Source organism: Drosophila busckii, chromosome 2R (genome assembly GCF_011750605.1).
Source record: "Drosophila busckii strain San Diego stock center, stock number 13000-0081.31 chromosome 2R, ASM1175060v1, whole genome shotgun sequence".
Classification (NCBI taxonomy): domain Eukaryota; kingdom Metazoa; phylum Arthropoda; class Insecta; order Diptera; family Drosophilidae; genus Drosophila; species Drosophila busckii.
Window position 1 is genome coordinate 23,425,093 of NC_046605.1, and position 21,829 is coordinate 23,446,921.

The 21,829-nt window shown below is 39.8% G+C and overlaps 2 protein-coding genes across 3 annotated transcripts; both read left to right on the top strand.

Moving 5' to 3' along the window:
- Positions 1–1,763: 1,763 nt before the first annotated feature.
- LOC117135094 lies at positions 1,764–6,184 on the top strand. The gene is made up of 3 exons (XM_033295043.1): positions 1,764–2,797; positions 6,003–6,053; positions 6,140–6,184. Exons 1-3 carry the CDS (start codon positions 1,790–1,792, stop codon positions 6,182–6,184), a joined length of 1,104 nt encoding a protein of 367 aa, XP_033150934.1. The 5' UTR covers positions 1,764–1,789.
- A 9,071-nt stretch (positions 6,185–15,255) lies between these two features.
- Positions 15,256–19,433, top strand: LOC108601888 (methionine aminopeptidase 1). Of its 2 annotated transcripts, none has more exons than XM_033293341.1 (3): positions 15,256–15,287; positions 18,173–18,910; positions 18,981–19,433. In XM_033293341.1, the coding sequence occupies exons 1-3, from the start codon at positions 15,284–15,286 to the stop codon at positions 19,211–19,213; spliced, it is 975 nt and encodes a 324-aa protein (XP_033149232.1). In that variant the 5' UTR covers positions 15,256–15,283; the 3' UTR covers positions 19,214–19,433. The 2 variants fall into 2 exon arrangements, with proteins under 2 accessions (XP_033149232.1, XP_017845352.1); XM_017989863.2 differs by lacking the exon at positions 15,256–15,287 and adding an exon at positions 17,758–18,055.
- The last annotated feature ends 2,396 nt before the right edge of the window (positions 19,434–21,829 follow it).

A 21,829-nucleotide genomic window follows, 5' to 3' on the forward strand; every position in this document is an offset into this window, starting at 1 on the left:
AACAAAAACTTTTTTTCGTCCAATTTTCGTACACAAATTAAAAAAAAAATTTGATTTTTTGAATATTCAACCTTTTGTTTTGTTTTAAAAAAAGTTATTGTTTTTATTTTTGAATCTTCTCCTTGCGAGACTAACAATAATATAACTTTACTATCAGTCATGTAGCTTGGAACAGTAAAAAATGGCCTTGACAAATTATGGCTGGGTTAGATGGTCGATGCGTTGTAGCCGGGCTCTGCTGGAAACCCTAGTCAAATTCCTTGCGAGAGGATTTGGGTGGACTGAGAGTTTTTGCTTGTACGACGCTTTTTGCTTCTCTATCTCATCTTTCACTGCAAGAATGACAAGATCCTTGTGGATGTTTTGGTTTCGAATATACCATGGTGCCCCACTGATAGTTCTCAGGATCTTTGATTGAGTGCGCTGTATAATGTCTATGTTAGTTCTGCTCCATAGAGCAGGATTTTGTAGTCCAGACACAAGGGCGATCGAGCGTTTATAATCCAGAGGAGGTTGCTGTCTGTTAGTTTGAGGTGTAGTTTCTTACATTCAATGTCTGTCTATCTCGAAAGTCGATCGTGGCAGACCCCATAAAGTATACTATTTTTTTAGTTTCCTCCTCTCTCCCCCGCAAATCGAAAAAAAAAAACGATTAAAGGCAGTAAAAAAAATCTTAAAAAATCTGAATTATTTACATTTCAATTTTCAAGAAAGATAATAAAAAATTTTTTTTAACAGACTCAATACTATTCTGGTGGTTCGAGTATTGTGCAGATCAAGCACAAGAGCCATATTCCAGAATCGGAGGAACAAGAGATGTATAAAGTAATTTGGTTGTGTAAGGGTCATCAAATTCTTTAGCCCATCGTTTGATAAAACTAAGAACTTTAATTGCCTTACTAGGCTGGCAAAAATCCTCTAGCTGAACCCTCACGGGTGCGGACTGGGCAGGGACATGCATTGTCCCGTTGTACGGAAGTGATCTAGTTGTCCTTGCTCGACTTGGGCATTACAGTGTCTAGCATGAGGCGCGGGTTGGTGACCGGCCCGTATCATGGCTAGAGGTTACGCTTGGCGGGGAAGCATAAAACGATATGGGGTGGTTCTCATATAAATACAACTAACCAGCCCCAAACCAGAGTGTCACGCGACCCGTGCTCATTGGCTAGTTTGCAGTCGGGGTTAACTGACTGTATTATTACGGAGCCTCATCGATACCTGGCCGCCTCGATGAGTGTATAGGCCTTACCGTGTCAATGGGGGCTATGGCACGGCGGACCTCCTTTCCCCTACACTCGTGGGATCTATATGTCCAATTCTAAAAATAATTTTTCAAGGCGGGAATTAACCGCAACACAGCTAGCAGAGCGGATGGAAGAGGAGGCTCTGGACCAGGGTGGTAACCTCCAACCGCGCAGGGGCAAGTACCCTCCACCCAACAGTGCCACGCCCAAGCGGTGCTCGCCCCCTAGGCACAGCACTCCACGGGAGGCAGGGGTTTTCACACCCCAAGTGGTTGGTGGTACAACTACCACACGGACGACGTTAGGGCCGGGCGGGAGTGCGATGCACAGCAACGAACGAGCTTCAGGTCAGCGGGCCAGCACCACTAGACCGAGAGCTGTGTCGAAGGGCTTAACTCTGCCGGGACTGGGGGAGCCAGGTGGCATGGACGATCCGCTGAGGCAAGGACTTAGCGGAGCCGGCAACAGATGGTACCTAAGGTATCTCGAGCGGGGCCTAAAGCCGGAGGAGGCTCGACGCAAAGCCGGAGAGCACAAATGCAAAAATGTGCAACCAGTGGCCAAGGCGGAAGGGGGAGGAAACGGGTGGGCGCAAGCGTCAGCTGCACCAAACGTCTCCACAAGAAAACCCCAAGGCAGTCCCCAAAAAGCCCAAGGGTAGGGGCGAGAGTCGTGCAGAGGTCGGGCAAGCACCGTCCCAGAGCACGAAGAGACCGCGGGTGTCTTACGCCAATGCCACCAAATCAGTGAAGGTGGGCATCTCGGCCGCTGACTACCCTAGCAGACTGCTGGCCAAGCAAGAATTGACCAGCGTAGAGACGATGCTGATCAGGGAGTTGAGGAAAGGGTGGAGCACCAGCCTCAATTTCAACAGCATCAGATTCAGGCCTGGTCTGATAATAGTTGAATGCCGGGACGACAATACCAGGGACTGGCTGGTATCCGTCGTTCCCAAGTTGACTGCGGTAGAAGGAGTGCAGCTCAAAACCTGTATGGGGGAGCAGCTTCCGGAACTAGAGGTAGTCTCAGTTCACTTACCGCGGTCATCAGGCGAAGAGGAGCAAACGTCCGTGGACCTGTTGAAGAGGCAGAACTCTGACCTTCTCCCGGACACCTGGACGGTGCTCAAATGCACTGACACAAGTGGGGGAAAGCTGGTGACCCTGGGTGTAGAGCAGCCTGCTCTACTGTTGCTCCAGCAAAACGGTATGCTCCTGAACTACCGTTTTGGCCAGCTCCCATGTCGGCTGCATAAGAAAAAGGGCGCAGCAGCGACAGCGACACCCACAGCCGGGCCTAGCACCGAAGTGGCTGTCCCCGATGCAGTCAACACGGTCGAGAGGGATGCACTAGCTGAACTCGAGGCTGAGTTTGACAGCGCATCACTGGCAGGCCTAGACCTGGAAGGGCTACAGGTGGGAGAGTCGGAGGACGGCAAATCCGAAGACGAGCAGACGCTCGTCCCAGACACTGGACGACAGTTTAGAGCTGTCGGAGGAGGAGCCAGTCCTCTCAGAGGAAGAATCTGCGGTCTGAACGACAAGAATGTGCAGGTAATTACATCTGACTGTCGCGAGACTAAATCAAGAGCTTGCATCTTGATAAGTAAAAACATAAAGTTCTTATGTCTCTCCCAATTCCTCAGTAAAGACCTGGTAGCAGTGCAGATCACTGTTGGGTCGAGCCCGAGGAAACTGGTTGTAGCATCAGCCTACTTCCCGGGAGAAGATGCGGAGGCACCACCACCTGAGGTGCAAGCACTGGTGGACCACTGCAAGAGAAGAAACCTGCCACTTTTGCTGGTGATGCAAACGACACAGCAAAACGTGGGGCAGCACAGACGACAATAGCAGGGGTGAGTACCTTCTAAATTATTGTCTAGAAACAGATCTAAGCGTCTTAAACGTCGGGTCTGAACCGACGTTCGTTACCAAGAGCAGAGCAGAGATCCTGGACTTAACGATAGGCAACAGGGGACTCTCCGGGCTTATTCGAACTGGAGGTATCCAAGCCGTCAATGTCGGACCATAGAATAATTCTATTCGACATTAAGGAGGGCCTAGCCTTCAATAATAAGATTAGAAACCCGAGAAGAACTGATTGGCTGGCGTTTCAGGAAATTCTCGATCTAAACTTGAAAAGACTTAGAGTCAACTCTGGCTCAAACAGAGAGTTAGAAAATCTAACAAATGATTTAAACGAGATAATAGCAGACGCATACCATGAGAGTTGTCCAGAGAGGGCAGTGACCTCAAGAAAGGACAACCCTTGGTGGAGTCAGGAACTAGAGAAGCTGAGAAAAGAAGTTAGAAAACTGTTTAATACAGCAAAGAAAAATGAGAGCAGCTGGGTTCATTATACTACCAAGCTTACAGTTTACAATAAAGAAATAAGGAAGAGCAAGCGAGCCCACTTCCGCAAGTTCAGCACCAACATAGAAAAGACACCACCAGCAGCGAGGGTGTTCAAAGCGATTTCAAGCGTAGGAGGCATTCAGACTCTGCCCTAGAATAGACGTCTTTCACGGAGATGAGGAAGGAGGCTGACTTCTATCCTACACATTTCCCTGAGCAGAGTGCTGAAGGACGTTACCCACAATAGAGGGGGAAACAGAAGGACTGCAGCAGAAGGCCAAAATAGGGAAAGTGCCTCCAGAATAGTAAAAAGTTCTAGGTACGGTGGGCAGTTTGGGCCTTCATGCATAACAGGCTCCGGGCGAGATCGGGATATCCCGATACTCTACAGAAGGATGGAGGCTGCTAATGCCGTATCTGATCAGAATATTTAGGGGCAGTATAGCAGCATATACCTAGTGCCTGGAGAGTAGCCAGAGTCATCTTCCTCCCAAAGGTTGGGAAGAAAGACCCCTTTCAAGCGGGCGGCAGATCGGCTTTGGGCGTAAGTTGACCTCTTTGCTCTACTCAAACCTGAAAAGGTGGTGGACACTACTATGGGCTTACCGTATCTTAGTGACGTCCTTTCATAGAAGTCGATGATGGGCGGAGCGAGGGCGAGGTATATCAGCGCTATGTGTGTTAAGGGGGGGGAGCTCACGAGTCTCTCAATAAGTCAGGTGAAGGCCTAGAGAATTGCATCGGCGCCGTCTGGACATAGAGGGGGCTTTTTGATAAACGGGCGCAGATATCGTGGAGTAGTGAGGCAGGTGACCGGAAAGGAGGTAGGAGAAATAGTGTATGTGGCTTAGAGCGCTGACTGATCCAGGATAGCAGGGGTGACAGTGGTACCTTACTCAGTCGAGCCAAACTAAAGGGGATGCCCGCAAGGTGGTGTTCTTCACCACTCATGTGGGCATAGTCGGTGCGAGCTCTTGAAACTCTTGCAGGACAACGATTCGATGCAAGTATGCCGACAATTCCCATTGTGTCTGCAGGGTAAATATGACACTTATGTGAAAGGGGTCATTGCTGGGACTGAAACTAGCGTGGAATGGTTGCATAAACGTGGGCTGGAATTAAACCCAGCAACACTATAGTTTGCTTTCACAATAGATACAAACTGAGAGATCGGGCTGGGGATTACCAATTAAATCGGCGATGCGACAATACAGCTTCGGAACGACGGTCAAGGTATCGGTGAGGGGGTAATCTAGTGTAGGGCTAAAGTGGAACGCCAATTGGGAAAATTCTACCGGAAGGCAACCATGGCTCTAATGAACTGTAGAGCTCTTTCTGTCAAGAACTGGGGTCTCTCCCCCAAGATACTCATGTGGATGCTATACGTAGCGATGGTGAAGACCAATAATTAGTCGGTGCGGGGCGGGGGTGGATGAGCGAACAACTGGTATGTGCGAAAGGTCTACTGAGCAAACTTCAGAGACTTGCCTGCACGTGCATATCGGGAGCAATGCGCACATGCCCGTCCGCAGCATTGGACGTGTTACTTGGGTTGCCACCACTGCACATCTACATAAAGCAGTGTGCGAAAAGAGCAAGTTTTAGAATCCAGGGGAGTGTGCAAGTATGGGAGGAGGGGAGCGCCTCTACTCTCATGGCACAACAATACAGTTTCACTAGGTTCTTTAATACTTATTGTGTTTGACACTTTAGTGGCCTATCTAACACCTATAATGTGAAAACACATGCCATTAGGTGGTATACAGATGAGTCACTCACGGAAAATGGGGCAGGAGCAGGAGTAAGCGGACCCAAATGCAAGTATCATATGCCGCTAGGAAAATTTACAGGCATTTTCCAAGCGGAGATTCACGCTATAGAAAGATGTGCAGCTTTCAACATGGAAAGAGGATATATAAACAGGGACATTGCCATCTTCTCGGACAGCCAAGCAGCAATCAAATCACTGATTGCGCACAAGGTAGTCTCAGGACTAGTATGGCAATATATAGAATCACTCAACAAGTTGGGTAGAACCAACAGAGTGACCATTTACTGGGTCCAGGGCCACGCCGGTATTCCGGGAAATGAAATTGCTGACGTACTAGCCAGGAAGGGAGCAAGCTCTGCTTTCTGGGGACCAGTTGGGACAAGTTATGTTAACAGAAACATAACTCTAGAAACTCAGCGGGAGAGCGAGATCTGGTGGGAAAAATCGGTAGGAGCCAGACACAGTAAAAGACTACTGGGCGGCTATGACACGAAACGTACCGTCGAGTGTCTAAATCTGAGCAAAAACTCGCTTAGGATAGTTACAGGCTTCCTAACGGGACATTGCAGAATGCGCAAGCACCTACACAAGTTAAAAATTGTGGACGATGCCTTGTGTAGACTTATGTCTTAGAGCATACGAAACTCCGAGCACCTTCTGGAGGATGTCCTGCGCTCTGCAGGAGTAAGATTTAATCGTTGGGGATTATACCCTGACACAGACAGATGAGGAACGTTGAACCGGAAAATTTGGTGTTTCTGCACAAATAGGGCTTGGTAGACTTTAACCTCCATCTCCAGTGGGAGGCACAATAGACCTTTTAGGTCGCAGCGCACTTACTCCAATCAATAATAATAATAAATTGCCTTACTAACAGTTCGAGAAACATGCTTGTCAAACTTTAGCTTACAATCAAGGAGAATACCTCAGTCATTTACATCTGCTAATATATTGAGAGGCAACTGATCAATGTGATAGTTGACTATGTGATGTCTATTGATGGACATATCTTTACATTGAGAACAGTTAAGTTAAATTATATCTACAACAATTGTAAAAGCGGTCAAGATCTGTCTGCAGTAAAGTACTACATGACAAACGATAGGTATAGGTTCACGTCATCAGCATATATAAGATTGTTTGAATGCATAATGACTGAGGGCAGATCATTAATAAATAGGTAGAAAAGCAACGGTCCAAGGTGACCATCCTGAGTAACACTAGACATTACAAGCACCGGCTTGGTAACCTTAAAAGCTACCTTTTAAATTATGTTATTTAGGTAATTTATATCCACTTCAAAAAAATCTTTGGAATTTCATTCTTATGTAATGGACGCCATCTGGTCCTCGAGTCTTCGGTAATCACAGGCTCTGAAAAAAATTAGATTTTTGTACGTCATAAGGGTAGGGTGTAATTGAAGAGTCGATATTAACAGAATAAGTTGTTTGAAAATAGTCTGCAAATAGATATCATATGATATGTTTCATATGAAACTGAATTAGGTATTAAAGAATATTTACGTTTGGAATTTAAAACTGTTTAGAAATGTTTAGGATCATAAGCAAGCTGAAGCCGACAGCGACATAAATTATCGTTGTAGTTTAATAAGTTCAAATTAGACTTGGCAGTAGAATAGCGTGAAAAATCAACCCTGTACGCTTATATTTTTTAAAGTATAGCGATTTGATATTCTTTAAACCAGCTAACTGGCGGGTAAACCATAGAGGCTTTTTAGACCTACTAGACTGCCTTCGACGAACGCATTGTTCAAAAAAGTTATTAAAGGCGTCATAAAAAAGAAATAATGCAATTTGTAAGTTATTACTGGCAAAAAAGTGAGTCCAGTCATGATTTATAAAAAGGGTCATTAATTTATTAAAGTCGGCTTTTCTAAAACAAAGGGGCTTGAATGCTAAGTGTTCATTATAAATTGAAACATCCGATAGAGGTGGAATTAAAGAGCATGTTAAATATAAGGAAATTTGACAAACAGCCACTCTAACTGCAATAAACTCAATAGTAAATAAGCAACAAATTAATTTCGATAAAAGATCTATAAGTGGTATATTTATTTGTGAAAATTGATGAACTAGAATTTTCAGGCATCTAGTTTACCCTATTTAGATTTAATATCTCTAACATTTTGATATGCTTAAGCAAACGAAGTAATAGGTTTTTGCATCATTAGTAGGTTTAACTGTAGGAAATTTAATTTTGGCAGCGATACACTTGGTGGTTAACAAGCAAGTCTTGTTGCCAAAAAAAAGTACAACAAATAGTGTCGAATAATTCTGGTGGCACATTTAATTTAAATGAAGATTCTCTCTAGAATATTTAAATTTAAACTTTCTACAGTTATTATGGGGTTAGGAACTTTTGCTTGAATGTAAGCCTTATAGGAACAGCTAATAAGGGCTTAGGAGCTGGTCTGGAAACTATCAGTGGGCGACATAACAATCTTTTTAAACAATTTTAGATGACGGAGCAGCCTCACCTATGCTAGGGTAAGCTGGAGTAACAGGTGTTACTGGAAAGTTTACCAATGTTAGATCGCTAGTATTTTAGGTGTTACAGCCGTCACCAACTGAGATTCGTCTCAAGCTTTAAGAGCTTTAAACTTTAAACTTAAAACTCATCATTGAGTTTATTAGCTCTTTCAGAGCTAGAAATTGAGTTTAGTCGGTCTTATAAACCAAGACATGTCGGCCTCGGCTTCACGGCAAGATTCGCATGACCATTTTAAGCCGGTCTTATTGAAAATCGAATCTTTAAACTTAATTGTAAAACCTGCGCACTTGACATGTATAAATTTACTCCGGCTTTAGCCGCAAACAAATATTATGTAAGTATTCCTTGAGCCCAGAGCCAGCAATCGGAAGTAAGAACTCGTTGTTCATCACAATCGTAGAGCTATCCAATAATAGCAACGAGCAAGGATCGGATAGGAGCACAAAGAATTCAACGGAGCATTGCGGATCAGACGTAGCTGAGACTATAAAAGCACCGTACTATATAATTTACATATGAAATAGGTACAAAATCATAATATTTGTACGTACATACATATTGACATAAAAACCTGGTACAAAAATGATAAGTAAATGTCATCCAAATCAATTAGAATCTATAAAGTTTTGAAAACTGTTCCAGAAAAAATGGAATTTTTAGTTTTTCTGGTCTAATCTAATCTAATTTGCAATATAGACACCGGGGTGCACTTCCTGACGCCATACAAATGCTGTCGACGCTTGCCGCATGTGGTGGCGTCGCTTCTGACGCTACAGCGAAAAGGAGCTGTCACGCGTTGGCTGTTTGTGTGTATCTGCTTTTGAGTGCGTGCGTGTGCTTGCTGCGATGCTCTAGTTAAAGTGTATATAAAAGTTGGTTGCACTCAACTTTAATGCGTCCACTTGAACTAACTTCCATTTGAAAAAATAATGGATGAACAGATGAAAGCATTGGACACATTATTTAATAATACTTGTAAATTAAAATGCCACCCATGCCGTTCTCTGCTACATACATAATTTTGGTCCTTCAGCTCTTTTTGTTCCTGATGGTCATACGTCCATCTGCCACACCTACTTATCCCTGTTACACATGTTTTTTTTTTTTTTTTTTTTTTAAATTAATTATTATTTGGCGGCCGGAATCATTCATACTTTTGAATATGACCGGTTGTATGTGAGGGAAAGTATGTATTGCACGTTTTGAGCATTGACTATTGTTAATTAATGGGATTATTTATGTAGTGTATTTATGTTTATTCTTCTGTCAGGTAGATCTGTTGCGTGAATTCTTTTAAATCATCTTATAGGTAGCGGGTTGACACACATTTGTACAACTACATAAGATTCTTTTCCATTTATTATAAAAATGTGTATTAAAATTCTGAATTTACTAGTGATTAGTATGCTGTGGATATTGGTGAATTCACTAGTAATTAGTATGTTGGATATTGCTGAAGTCCATGCAGGCGGTGTCAATAGATTACTACCATACAAATATCACCTATGTTTTGTATGGACAATAACCGTTGAAGTTTGCAAAACTGGTGGTCGGTAACTGGTAAAGTTACTGTTTGTTCACCAGTGAGCCGCACTCCACACGTTATACAAAGAAATGTAATAACGAAACGGCTAGCATCAATCACCAACGGCAAATCATTTTCGAATACATACACAATCGTATAATGCATACTATCTTATAGGTTATACTTTACAGTTATCACCAATCACCCATTTTTCAAGACAAACGTATGTATATATGTATATCAGAGCTCGCAAGAAGTGGTCCCTATTTGCAAAAAGTCCCAAAAAGAACTGTTGCTCGCAGACACAATTGAAAACGGGATCAAAAAGACACTTCAACCCTGTTTTTACTCAGCGTGCTCTTTGCTCAATCAGTGAGAGTTTCTTGTCGCTCTCTATATGTACGCGCTCACTCGAGACACTTTAAATCGGTGAGAGTGTCTTTTGCGCATGTATGTGTGTTGAGTGCTTGCATTAGTATAAAAAATTATATAATTTTCGCTACCCGCTGTCGCGTCAGCGCGGCTGCCAGTACAGACAGCCCTTATTTTGCGTTTTTTCTCATACATTTTTCACATACATTTCATGCCGTTCTCTGATATGTATATTCCTACGCATTAACGTCCCAGCAAGTGACCATTTCTATCTCTATCACCCTTTCACGCTTTGCCTATCATGAAATAAAGAAACAACAAAGCACTAATGAAGCAACAACAGAAAAGAACACTTTGTGCTTGAACGCAAATCGTTTTTGCTCACTTGCCGAGGCTCTGTTGAAGAGCTCCGAGCAAAAATATCCCTTTCAAACTGTTGTCGCAAGAGCGCTTCGTGTGTTCTCTCACTGATCAACATAAAACACGAGTGAAATCAGTTTGAAGTGTTCTGTTCAGAGAGTGAGCGAGCTGTATAATATTCCTGTTATTTCAGTGAGGCAGACAGCTTAATGAAATTTTGGTTGAGCAATATTTTCGGAGCTCTGATATATATATATATATATATATATATATATATATACGGGGCCTGCTGCGACGTTTAATAATATATGTAAAAGTAACTTCTTCAACAGACTGAAAAGTTGTTAGTTGATAACATGGTAACATTTGATAACATTTAATTAATATATTGGTGGGTTCCTTTATCTATTTTCAATCTTTACCTAACACAATAAATAAATCTTTTGATTATTTTATTAGGAAGATCGAGAATGTGGTGTCTTTTGTGTCTTCTTGCTGTAATACTATTATTTACTACACTTTTATTGTCGTCATTATCACTATCACCCGTCACCTATCAGGCTTGCCTTATTAAAGAATGTACACCATTTAAGCAGACCAAATGTGTCGTTGTTTTAAAAAATAACAGTTTAATCTTCTAATGTAGCAAAAAACGAATTAATTCTATTGTTCTTTGATTGGGTATCAAAATGTTAAGAGGTATTAGGTCTAAATTAGCTAAATTAAATATAGAGTATTTCTTTTGATTTCTTTTGAAAGTCCTCGCCGTTATTGTAACCGGGAAGAATCCCTTGTTCATAAATTTTTACATTATTGATTTATTGCATTATTCAATTGTCAAATCTAATTTAAATTTACTTAACTTACAAATTCACAACGTTTATTTATAGTTAATAGCAACTCTCCCTTTACACCCTATTCCTATAAAGTTAATTTGTTTGATATTGATTAGGTTTCAATGTCTGTGATTGAAGAGGAGTCAGTATTGCGTGAGCTAGATTGAATGAAACCCGCATTCTCTCAACGAACAGATAGAGTCTCAGATTGCGCTGTAATTATCGTTTTTTTAACTTGCCCGTTAACTGTTGGTCATTTTCTATATCTATCTGTAATTAATCAAGTATTATTCCATTACATAAGAACGGCCATAAAAGTTAGGTAAATAATACAAACTGCATTGGAGTACATGGCGATGTGGGCCAAGCATTCGACAGTATCAGGCTGGATACCCATTCAGATACCATCCAGAATAAATAAAGTAAGTACTCTACCGATAAACACTAAACGGCTTTTGAAGTCTTATCTTTACAGAATATTATTTTTAGTGAAATGCAGAAGTACCACTTCTTAACCGCGGTTCCCAAAACAGGGTTTTCTAGGCCCAACCTTATACACACACCTCAAGTCAGCTTACAACTCAGCCTTTTCTCAATGTAAGGAAATGCAATACAGTTAATTTCCACTATGAATAGGCGCAACTTCTATTAGTAAACAATACAATTGTCCCCAATGAAATGAAACGACGTGACTTGGTGTCCACAGAGACAGAGGGCACTAATCCAGGCTAGCGATTAAGCACGACTGTACACAGTAGACGAAATTTCCTTGCTAGCGGCAATTAAGTCAAATTTTCCATTGTAATATTACATATGTATGTACATTTTTTTATTTTTTATAACAATTATTTGAGAGTATTTGTAAAAGTTTCGTTTTAATAGATACAATTTTGTGCGCTCCTATTAAGCATGTGTGTACATACAAATACTTTTGAGGGTCGCGAGGGAAATAGAATGTGTTCTACTTTTTTCCCAGCGCTTAGCTCGAGCGTTATGGCGTATACGTAAATGTGTACATATTTGGTTTTTGTAGTGATTTTTGTCATGCAAAAAAGAACCGCTTTTAAGCAGAGCTCCCAAAATATGCTCAACCAAAATTTCACAATCTGTCTGCTCACTGAAATAACAGGAAAATATTGTACAGACTCGCTCACTCTCTGAACAGAACCAGTGTTGCCGACCTAGACTAAGGTTTTTTTTTTAGAAAAACCCCCAAAAAATAATATTTACAAATTTATAGCCGCAGACCTTTTCTTTTCTTTTTTTGTTATTCTATATATATAATAAGAAAAAATCGGTGAAAAAACAAGATTAATGTTAAACTCTTCAGTGCTTATAGTAGACAATAATTCAAAACTTGGCATTTCCTCTTCAATAAATTTAATAATTTCCTTCCGTAGTTCAAAAAACCTCTCAAGGCATTTTAAATTTAAAGTCTTTTAAAAAGTTTCTAAGTTTCTGAGTGAATTATGCCCACCCATTACCTTACTTACAATTTTGGAAACTACCTTCCTGCCCACTTAACACAGAAAACCTCTTGATGAATAATGCAATGAAATGTTGGGACTTTTATTCTCGATTTGTTAATCTGTCCTATAAAGCCATCCTTTTTACCTAACATTGCTGGTGCGCTGTCTGTACATATTGCTGCCAACTTACTTTTTGTTTCATTAAGTGATATTCTTTTATTGACAGCATTATATATATCGATTCCTCTTGTATTTTCCAAAAGAGGGATCATGGCTAAAATCTCCTCATCAATATTACAAAATTTGTCAACCATTTGGATTGGTAAAGCTAAAGAATTTTAAATATTTTTCTTTAAAATGGAGTCTAATACAGATCATCAATTCGACGGGCTACTGTATTTATAAATAGTGATACTAAATTTAATGTGTTTGCAAACTCAGAACCATTATCATAGAAACTCTTCAGCATTTCCTGACAAACATTTTTTATAAATTCACAATTAGATTTTTAATAAATTTTATTTATTTAAATTTTTTCGCAATACTGATTGCTCTTGTGTCTCATTTTTATTTTCATTAATATGGTAAAGAATTTGTTCCGCATAGTTGGTTATAAAGTCGATACGTTGTTTTTTAATGTCAGGTGCGTCAGTAGAATGTTTGCATTTATTATGCCTTTCTGCATTAAATATTTTTCCTAGTATTATTATTTAACAAATAATACATTGGCATTAACCTTTTAAATGAATTTCAATGAATAATTCCTTCATACGAACGACATAAGCTCCAACTCGTTCAACGTTTGCGCAGGCAATGAAAATTTCGTGTGTCCAGTGCAAGCTTTTTAAGTGCACGGATTTCGTCAAAGCAACAACAAAGTTCGCTAAAAATTTTTTAACACAACGCCCCTGGTATATATTATTTAAAATATCTATGTAACCTTGATCCGTCTAAAACTATGTAGTTAATTAACTGTAGTATAACTTTAATATTATATTTTGCCTTTATTGCCTTTTCTATTTACATAAAGCAGGGGCGTCCAAACGCTTGCATAGGGAAGAGCAAATCACCAATACACTAATTCGAAAACACTAACACAAGTAAAGATGCCGTTAACTCAATTTTATTTCATACACTGAAAATAAATGAGTTATCACTTACTTGATCAAAGTATGCACAGACAATGATAATTTCGTATGTCCAGTGCAAGCTGTTTTAATTTTTTTTAAGTGCACGCATTTCGTCAAAGCAACAACAAAGTTCGCAAAAAATTTTCGACACAACAGCACGCATTTCGTTCGCTCAAAGTTCGCTCAAAATTTTTCACAACAACAAACACATGAAAGTGTTGTTGCCACGCTCGCACAGTCGAGACAAGAAAACAAATACGAAAAATTGTTTGCGTTATTTGCATTGGCTTATGGACGGAGCGCGTATACAAAAATACACATTTGCTCTTCCTATACTGAAGAGCAATTACAAAAACAAATGAGCACACTGAGCATAGGGCTTGGACGCCCCTGACATAAAGTAACAAGAAACCAAAGATAACTTTTTTAACACTCCGTTCTTATGCTATGAATAGTGCAACTTTTGGTATACGTTTTTGTTAAACAATTTATAATAAATGTCGGTATCCAAGGGTGCATAATATATCAACATACATACATAACATAAAATTTATATTTTCACTATTATTTTCTATTACATGAGAAACATGTCAGTCCACCAGGGCTGAAAATTAGCGTTTTTCTTGACAGATTTGGCAATTTTTGAAGCTCTTTGTAGGAAAAATCTCAAACTGCGTCTATCAAGAAATCTTTCGTCTTTATTTAGTTAATGATTTTTTTATATATTTATTGTTAGTTTTGATGGTTTTTTGACTGCATTTGGTCGTTTCGGTATTTGTACGACATTTTTTGTGCTCGAAGTCTTCATTTTGAATATTATTATGAGCTTATCGTTTTTTTTTACTCCTCTGCGTGATTTCTGTCACAACGTTTCGAAAAATAGTTGGTTGACTGCAACTTACTGCTAAACTGACGTATAAACATAGTTATCAGCTCCGCTTTTTTAGCCTTTGTCAAGCATCATTTACTAAATTATACTATGAAAAACATCGATAAGAAAATTATATCGATATTTTCATAAAGCATTAATTATCAGCTTATTAATTTCTAGCCAGATCTAGCATTTTGAAAAGGAAAAAACTTATAGAATATACAAATTGCTAATGGCGTAAAGTCTAACTTCTTAAGTTCATCAAGCATATAGGAGCAATTCTATTTTTTGTTTTTTAATATTTGATTGGGCAAAGGGTCAGAGGTGAACATCGTTAAGGCAAAATATCATAAAAAAAAGCAGTTAAATACTTTAAATGCAATATATATAAATAATTACGTTTAAATAAAAACATATCGCTAAGTAATTATTGAAGGAACGATTGTTATTTAAATACATAATAGCTTTAAAACCAAAATGATTTTATGTGTCTTATTGCTTTTGGGTACTCCATGTTTATCATAATTTTTAATATTAGCTTCGTTTATTTTTTATTTATTTTAGATATATATATGTATATATAAAAAAAATCTTATGGTAACTAAAAGTACCTGGCAACACTGGTTATCTAATTAACGTGACCGAATAAGGTATTTTAAATATTATTTGATATTAATGGTATGTAGGTATTTATTAGCATTTTTCTTAGATTTTATGGTATTATATTGTATTTTCGGTTTGGTCACACTTTAACAAATGTGACGCCCTCTTTTTATTGAATAGCAAATCGAATCAAGTCTTAATTTTGTTATAATCTATTAAAACAAACAAAAAGTGAACATGAGTAATAATCAAAAATATATAGCTGAGTGGGAGACTTTATCTTTTATTTTTGGATCATATACTTGCTTTAGTGAACAAATTCAATATTATATTCCAGTCTAGTCGATCTGTTGTACACTATTTCTACAAATCTTTGTCCGAATTTTACAAAAGTGTATTGGCTTGTTATATGCAGGAGATGTATATAAATAATACAGATTTAAATGCCATAGAGCCAACAAACACATTATATTGTTTACATATAAAAGACGTGTATCTCGGAAAAAAGGGGCAACTGAACTTTCGACAAAAAGCTTGGACAAAGAACATAAATTGGTTTTTTTGAAACGTAGTCAGTTTTTTTTAAACGAGTTACACAACTAAAAAAAAGATTGCCGTTACAAGGTAACTTTCTGAAAATGTTAAGTTTTTTGGGACCAAATGATTTTAATAATAAAAATTGTCAATCGTTGTTCAAGCTGTATGAACGCTTTCCCGATTTTGTCAATGATCCACAAAAAATTGACAATGAGTATCGAACAATGAAAGCTGACAACATGGTTAAAGTGCTTTTGACTAAAAATCTCAATTGCGATATATTCTGGTACGAATTGAATCAGTTAAAAGATATAAATTATTGTTATAAAATTAATTTAATCAAAACGAAAAATCGAAACCGCTTTAAAAATGTAAAAGTATCACATATTACATGTTAAACAATCATTGCGCGAAAATTGGTGCAATAATTTTAAGCCCAATGAACAAATGTTATGTGATGATCTCAACAAATTTAATTTAAGCAGCTCTGACGAAGAAGGCTAGTAAATATAATTAACTGTAATATTCTGATCTTAAAAGAAACTGTAATATTCTGATCTTAAAAGAAACTTACAAGACTGGACAAACAAGTTTCTTTTTTATTTTAAGAACATGTTACTCGATGACTGGACAAAGAAGTTCCTCTATTATTTTATTTTAACAAAATGAATTTTAAGCATTTAATTAATTTTAAGCAGAGCTCCCAAAATATGCTCAACCAAAATTTCACAAGCTGTCTGCTCACTGAAATAACAGGGAAATATTATACAGACTCGCTCACTCTCAGAACAGAACACTTCAAACTGATTTCACTCGTGTTTTCTGTTTTATGTTGATCGGTGAGAGAACACACGAAGCCCTCTTGCGACAACAGTTTGAAAGGGATATTTTTGCTCGGAGCTCTTCAACTGAGCCTCGGCAAGTAAGCAAAAACGCTCAAGCACAAAGTGTCTTTTCTGTTGTTGCTTCATTAGTGCTTTGTTGTTGCTTTATTTCATGATATGCAAAGCGTGAAAGGGTGATAGAGATAGAAATGGTCACTTGCTGGGACGTTAATGTGTAGGAATATACATATCAGAGAACGGCATGAAATGTATGTGAAAAATGTATGAGAAAAAACGCAAAATAAGGGCTGTCTGTACTGGCAGCCGCGCTGACGCGACAGCAGGTAGCGAAAATTATATATTTTTTATACTAATGCAAGCGCGCAACATACATACATGCGTAAAAGACACTCACCCATTTAAAGTGTCTCGAGTAAGCGCGTACATATAGAACAGAGAACGGCAATTGTGGCACTTTTTAGCACAATGGTGGCAACACACAAAATCAAGTGTTGGAGACATACGCGCACAATGACAATCCGGGAAAAAAACGCCACACGGAACACAACAAAAAATTTGCTTGTGCAGCGCACAATCACCCAGAGAGATCCGAGAAAAGGTCCGTTGTGTTTTTAGCCCACAACGACAGCAGCGCAGAAGGAAAAACGCGAGTTCGATCGGCTAGCCAATATAAGCATAGCAGAAACAATATGCTTGCTTCCGCTCTGCTGCATTGGCAGCGACGGCGACCGCGACAGCAGGTAGCCGAAACAGAAGCACGCAGAAATATTTTGACCCCTTTCTTGTGTTTTGCTTCGGGAAAGAATTGCCTGCGCACAAAATGCTGCTAAATCATTTTTTCTACGCACAAGTAATTGCATTGTGGTCTGATCCACAATTTCGCTTGTGTGTGGCAGTACTACCATGGTGTACGCGTTGTGTTTTTCGTGGTGCGTGCACTCTTGCCGTTCTCTGATATAGAAAGCGACAAGAAACTCTCACTGATTGAGCAAAGAGCACGCTGAGTAAAAACAGGGGTGAAGTGTCTTTTTGATCCCGTTTTCAATTGTGTCTGCGAGCAACAGTTCTTTTTGGGATTTTTGCAAAAAGGGACCACTTCTTGCGAGCTCTGATTTTAAGACTTTAAATATATACATAATGGAATATGGAATTGAATACGAATACATATTGTTTTAGTTTTATGTTGGAATGAAATATCATTAATCTTGTAAAATGAAATGAATAACAAACATTTTTTGCAATGGGAATAACCTTATATTTTCTGTATATAATATGTTAATTATTATTTTTACATATTACATATTATAATTCGAATTTTCAGGAGATTTATTTGTTATGGTATTTATAGTGGTATTTTGTAAAAAATGAAGTAGTATTTTATAGTATATTTTTGAGATCAAATTGGTATTTCTCGTTTGATCCGGCGCGGTCACGCTGTAGCTAATGTAATAGTTGAGAAATCTAACAAGCAAAATGGACCAAAAGTGCGAAACGGCAAACTGTAATAAGGAGGCATCACTACAATGTCCAACTTGCATAAAATTAGGCATTAGAGGCTCATTCTTTTGTTCGCAAATCTGTTTCAAGGGATTTTGGAAGGTACATAAGGCCATTCACGTATTAGCCGGTAAATTAATATGTACATGCATTTGTATATATGCATGTACACACATACGCAAATTTATGCGTGGATATGTTACATATATACATTTATTGTGTCATTGGTATTTTTGTTATTTATCAGGAGTTGAGCCTATAACTTCCGGCAATTTTGATGTGTATAATCCGTGGCCAACATTTCGCTTTACCGGAAAGCTGCGTCCGTTTCCACAAACTCCAAAACGTGTGGTTCCCGATTTAATTAGGCGCCCCGATTACGCTGACCATCCAGAAGGGAGGTCACTGTCTGAGGAATCCTTGCGTGGAACTTCCATTAAAGTTCTCGATGATGACGAAGTCGAGGCCATGCGTGTTGCAGGACGCCTTGGTCGTGAGTGCTTGGACGAAGGTGCTAAGGCCATTGACGTTGGCATTACAACGGATGAGCTTGACCGATTGGTACATGAGGCAGCCATTGAACGGGATTGTTATCCATCACCTCTTAATTATTATAACTTCCCAAAGTCCTGTTGTACCAGTGTTAATGAAGTTATTTGCCACGGCATACCGGACAAACGCCCGTTAGAAGATGGTGACATATGTAACATCGATGTAACCGTATATCACCACGGGTTTCATGGAGATTTAAATGAAACCTTTTTTGTTGGAAACGTCTCGGAGAAACACAAGAAGTTGGTTCGTATCACATATGAATCGTTAAATAAAGCAATTGAACTAGTACGCCCTGGTGTTAAATACCGCGAAATTGGTAATGTCATTCAAAAGTATGTCGCCCCACACGGTTTCAGCGTGGTTCGCAGCTATTGCGGCCATGGAATTCATCGCGTCTTCCATACTGCCCCGAATGTGCCACACTATGCTAGTAAGTAACGAAGTAACGCTTGCACATATACATAGTTACAATTATTAATTATGATTATCACCATCCACAGAAAATTCTGCGGTCGGTGTTATGGCAGCCGGCCATTGCTTTACAATAGAGCCAATGATATCAGAAGGTCTGCAAAAAGCAGAGTCCTGGCCTGATGATTGGACTGCTGTTACTACAGATGGTCGGTACTCCGCTCAGTTTGAGCAAACGTTGCTCGTCACAAACAATGGCTGCGAGATTCTAACCAAGCGTCAAGAGAACAATGGACAGCCCTGGTTTATGGATAACTTGTAGTACACGTTATGTTACAAATAGCTTTTTTTCCATTATAAGTTAAACTGGTTATAATGAATATGTAGATTGGCGGTGCATGTCGGTAATCAGTTGTTTCAATGAGATCCACGTGCCCTAATTGCATTCGACGACAGCAATAACGGTTCAAGCCTAAAGCATCAAGTACATTTCTAAAAATAATTATGTACATACATACATACGTTAGTAAGATTTGTAGATAAAAAAAAAAATGAAATTCAAATATAATAATTATTCATGATTTTAATTATGATTGCTTAAAATTAAAATAAAAAACAAACATGGTAGTTATTAGCACCAGATTTCAGCACCTTGACATTCACAAGGCCACTTGGCTGTCCCCTGATCAACAAAAACGCAACCAAATTGATCACGTTGTGATAGAGAATCAGCTGCAGCGAAAAGCGCTGCAGTCTGCCGCAATGCGAACCATGCGGGAAGCATACAGGGAGGAAGGAAGAGAGACGCCTTTTCAGACGGAACAAGTGGACAAATTAAAGTTGGGCGCACCACTTTTAAATACACTTTGACTAGGGCACCGAAGCAAACACACGCATGCACTCACGAACACATACACACAAACAGCTAACGCGTCACAGCTTCGTTTTCGCTGTAGCATCAGGAGCGACGCCGCCGCTAGTCGGCGCGTTCGTTTGTATGGCGCCGTCCAGCACGTGCCTCCGCTGTCTATATTGAAATTGTATTTATCGATTCGTTTCTGAAATTTTTACAATCGCTCGAAAACATGACTAGGCAATATTGTGATTTAGATTTTTGTACTGCCTAATATTAATTTTTTTCGATTTGCGGGGGGGGGGGAGGCAAATAAAAAATAAAAATAAAAGCGTAGTGGTCCTGGATATAGGAGCACATGCATAACCAATTTTGGTTGCTCTAGCTCTGAATAGTTGCTGAGACAGACGGACAGCCGGACATGGCTATATCGACTCAGCTCGTTGAGCTGAATCACGAAATATATAATACTTTTATGGGGTCTGCCAGCCTCCTTCTTCCTGTTACATACATTTGAGCAAATTCATAATACCCTTTTTCCATTTTTTTACAAAAATGTCAAAGTGTATAAAAATGGGAGCAGGAAAGGTGCGAGCGTGAGGAACTCAAGGTGCTGTTCGATATGATGTTCGAAAATTCAATCAACAGGTCCATCTGCCACAGGTTTTTAAGCACGGAGCCGCGACGAGAATAGAAATCAGGTTACAGATACGCAGCTGTCACTGAGATTATGGAGGGAGCATTTATTCAAACTGCTTGCAGGCGATGACGACAATTAGAGAAAGCACCCCGCAATTAGAGAAAGCACCCCGATACCACCAATCAACGATGAGGTGGACGTACACCTACCTAGCCATAGCGCAGTCCGAGTCCCTATAATGCGACTCAAAAACAACAAGGCAGCCGGCGCAGATGGACTGCCAGCAGAGTTGTTTAAGACCGGGAGCGATGAGCTGATAAGGTACATGTATCAGCTCTTCTGCAAAATATGGCTAACGGAAAGCATGCCCGATTGAAATCTCAGTGTCCTTTGTCCTATGCTAAAGAAGGGTGAAACAACGATATGCGCAAACTACCGGGGAATCAGTCGTATAGCTAATTCATATAAGGTTCTATCGAGCGTACTGTGTGAAAGACTCAAGCCGATCGCCAACACACTGATTGAACCTTATCAGTGCGGCATTAGACCTGGTAAGTCCACCACAGAACAGATCTTCCACCTTACGCCAAATCCTGCAATAGACCCACGAGATGCAAATCGATACACACCATCTCTTTATCGATTATAAAGCTGCGTTCGATAGCCCGAGAGATCGCCTGTACGCCATGATGTCTGAGTTCGGTATTCCTGTAAAGCTGATCAGACTTTGCAGGATGACATTGAGCAACACCATTAGCTCTGTCAAGGTACGAACGAACCTCTCCAAACCTTTCAATACCGTTCGAGGTTTTAGGCAAGGCGACCCTCTATCGTGCGGACTCTTCAACATTGTGATAGGTGCTGCGAAAAGCCGGTGTACATCGCAATGGCACTATTTTCTACAAAAGTGTCGAGCACCTTGCATACGCCGATGATATTGATATTATTGATCGCTGCAAGCGAGATGTCACTGCTGCATTTTCCGCTATCGAAAGGATTCAGCAAGAGTTGGTCACCTGGCGGTGAAGGAGGGCAAGACGAAGTATATGCTGTCTACGAGCAAGGACGCGGCGCGATGTCAGCCTGGAGATCAAGCAAAGAATCACACTTGCTAATAGATGTTACTTTGGGCTACGTAAGCAAGTGTGTAGCAGAGCCCTCTCTCGTTCGACAAAAATAACGCTCTACAAGACGCTCATAATATCCGTGCTTCTGTATGGTGCAGAAGCTTGGGTGATGTCATTCTCCGCAAGATCTTCGGTCCCGTTCGTGTCGGGGATGACTTTCACTTTCGTATGAACCACGAGCTGTATGAGCTATACGGCGACATCGAAGTTGTCCAGCGCATTACAATACAACGTTTGCGCTGGCTCGGACATGTACGCATGGACGAAGAAGGTCTAGCGAGAAAGGTATATGAAGCGAAAGCGAACGAAGGACGACGA

Coding starts and splice junctions, on each gene's coding strand:
- LOC117135094 (XM_033295043.1), top strand. CDS start 1,790: ATGTGCAACCAGTGGCCAAGGCGGAAGGGGGAGGAAACGGGTGGGCGC. Junction 2,798..6,002: donor TGAACGACAAGAATGTGCAG/GTAATTACATCT, acceptor CTTATGTCTTAG/AGCATACGAAACTCCGAGCA. Junction 6,054..6,139: donor ATGTCCTGCGCTCTGCAGGA/GTAAGATTTAAT, acceptor CTGCACAAATAG/GGCTTGGTAGACTTTAACCT.
- LOC108601888 (XM_017989863.2), top strand. CDS start 17,902: ATGGACCAAAAGTGCGAAACGGCAAACTGTAATAAGGAGGCATCACTA. Junction 18,056..18,172: donor GGCCATTCACGTATTAGCCG/GTAAATTAATAT, acceptor GTTATTTATCAG/GAGTTGAGCCTATAACTTCC. Junction 18,911..18,980: donor GAATGTGCCACACTATGCTA/GTAAGTAACGAA, acceptor CACCATCCACAG/AAAATTCTGCGGTCGGTGTT.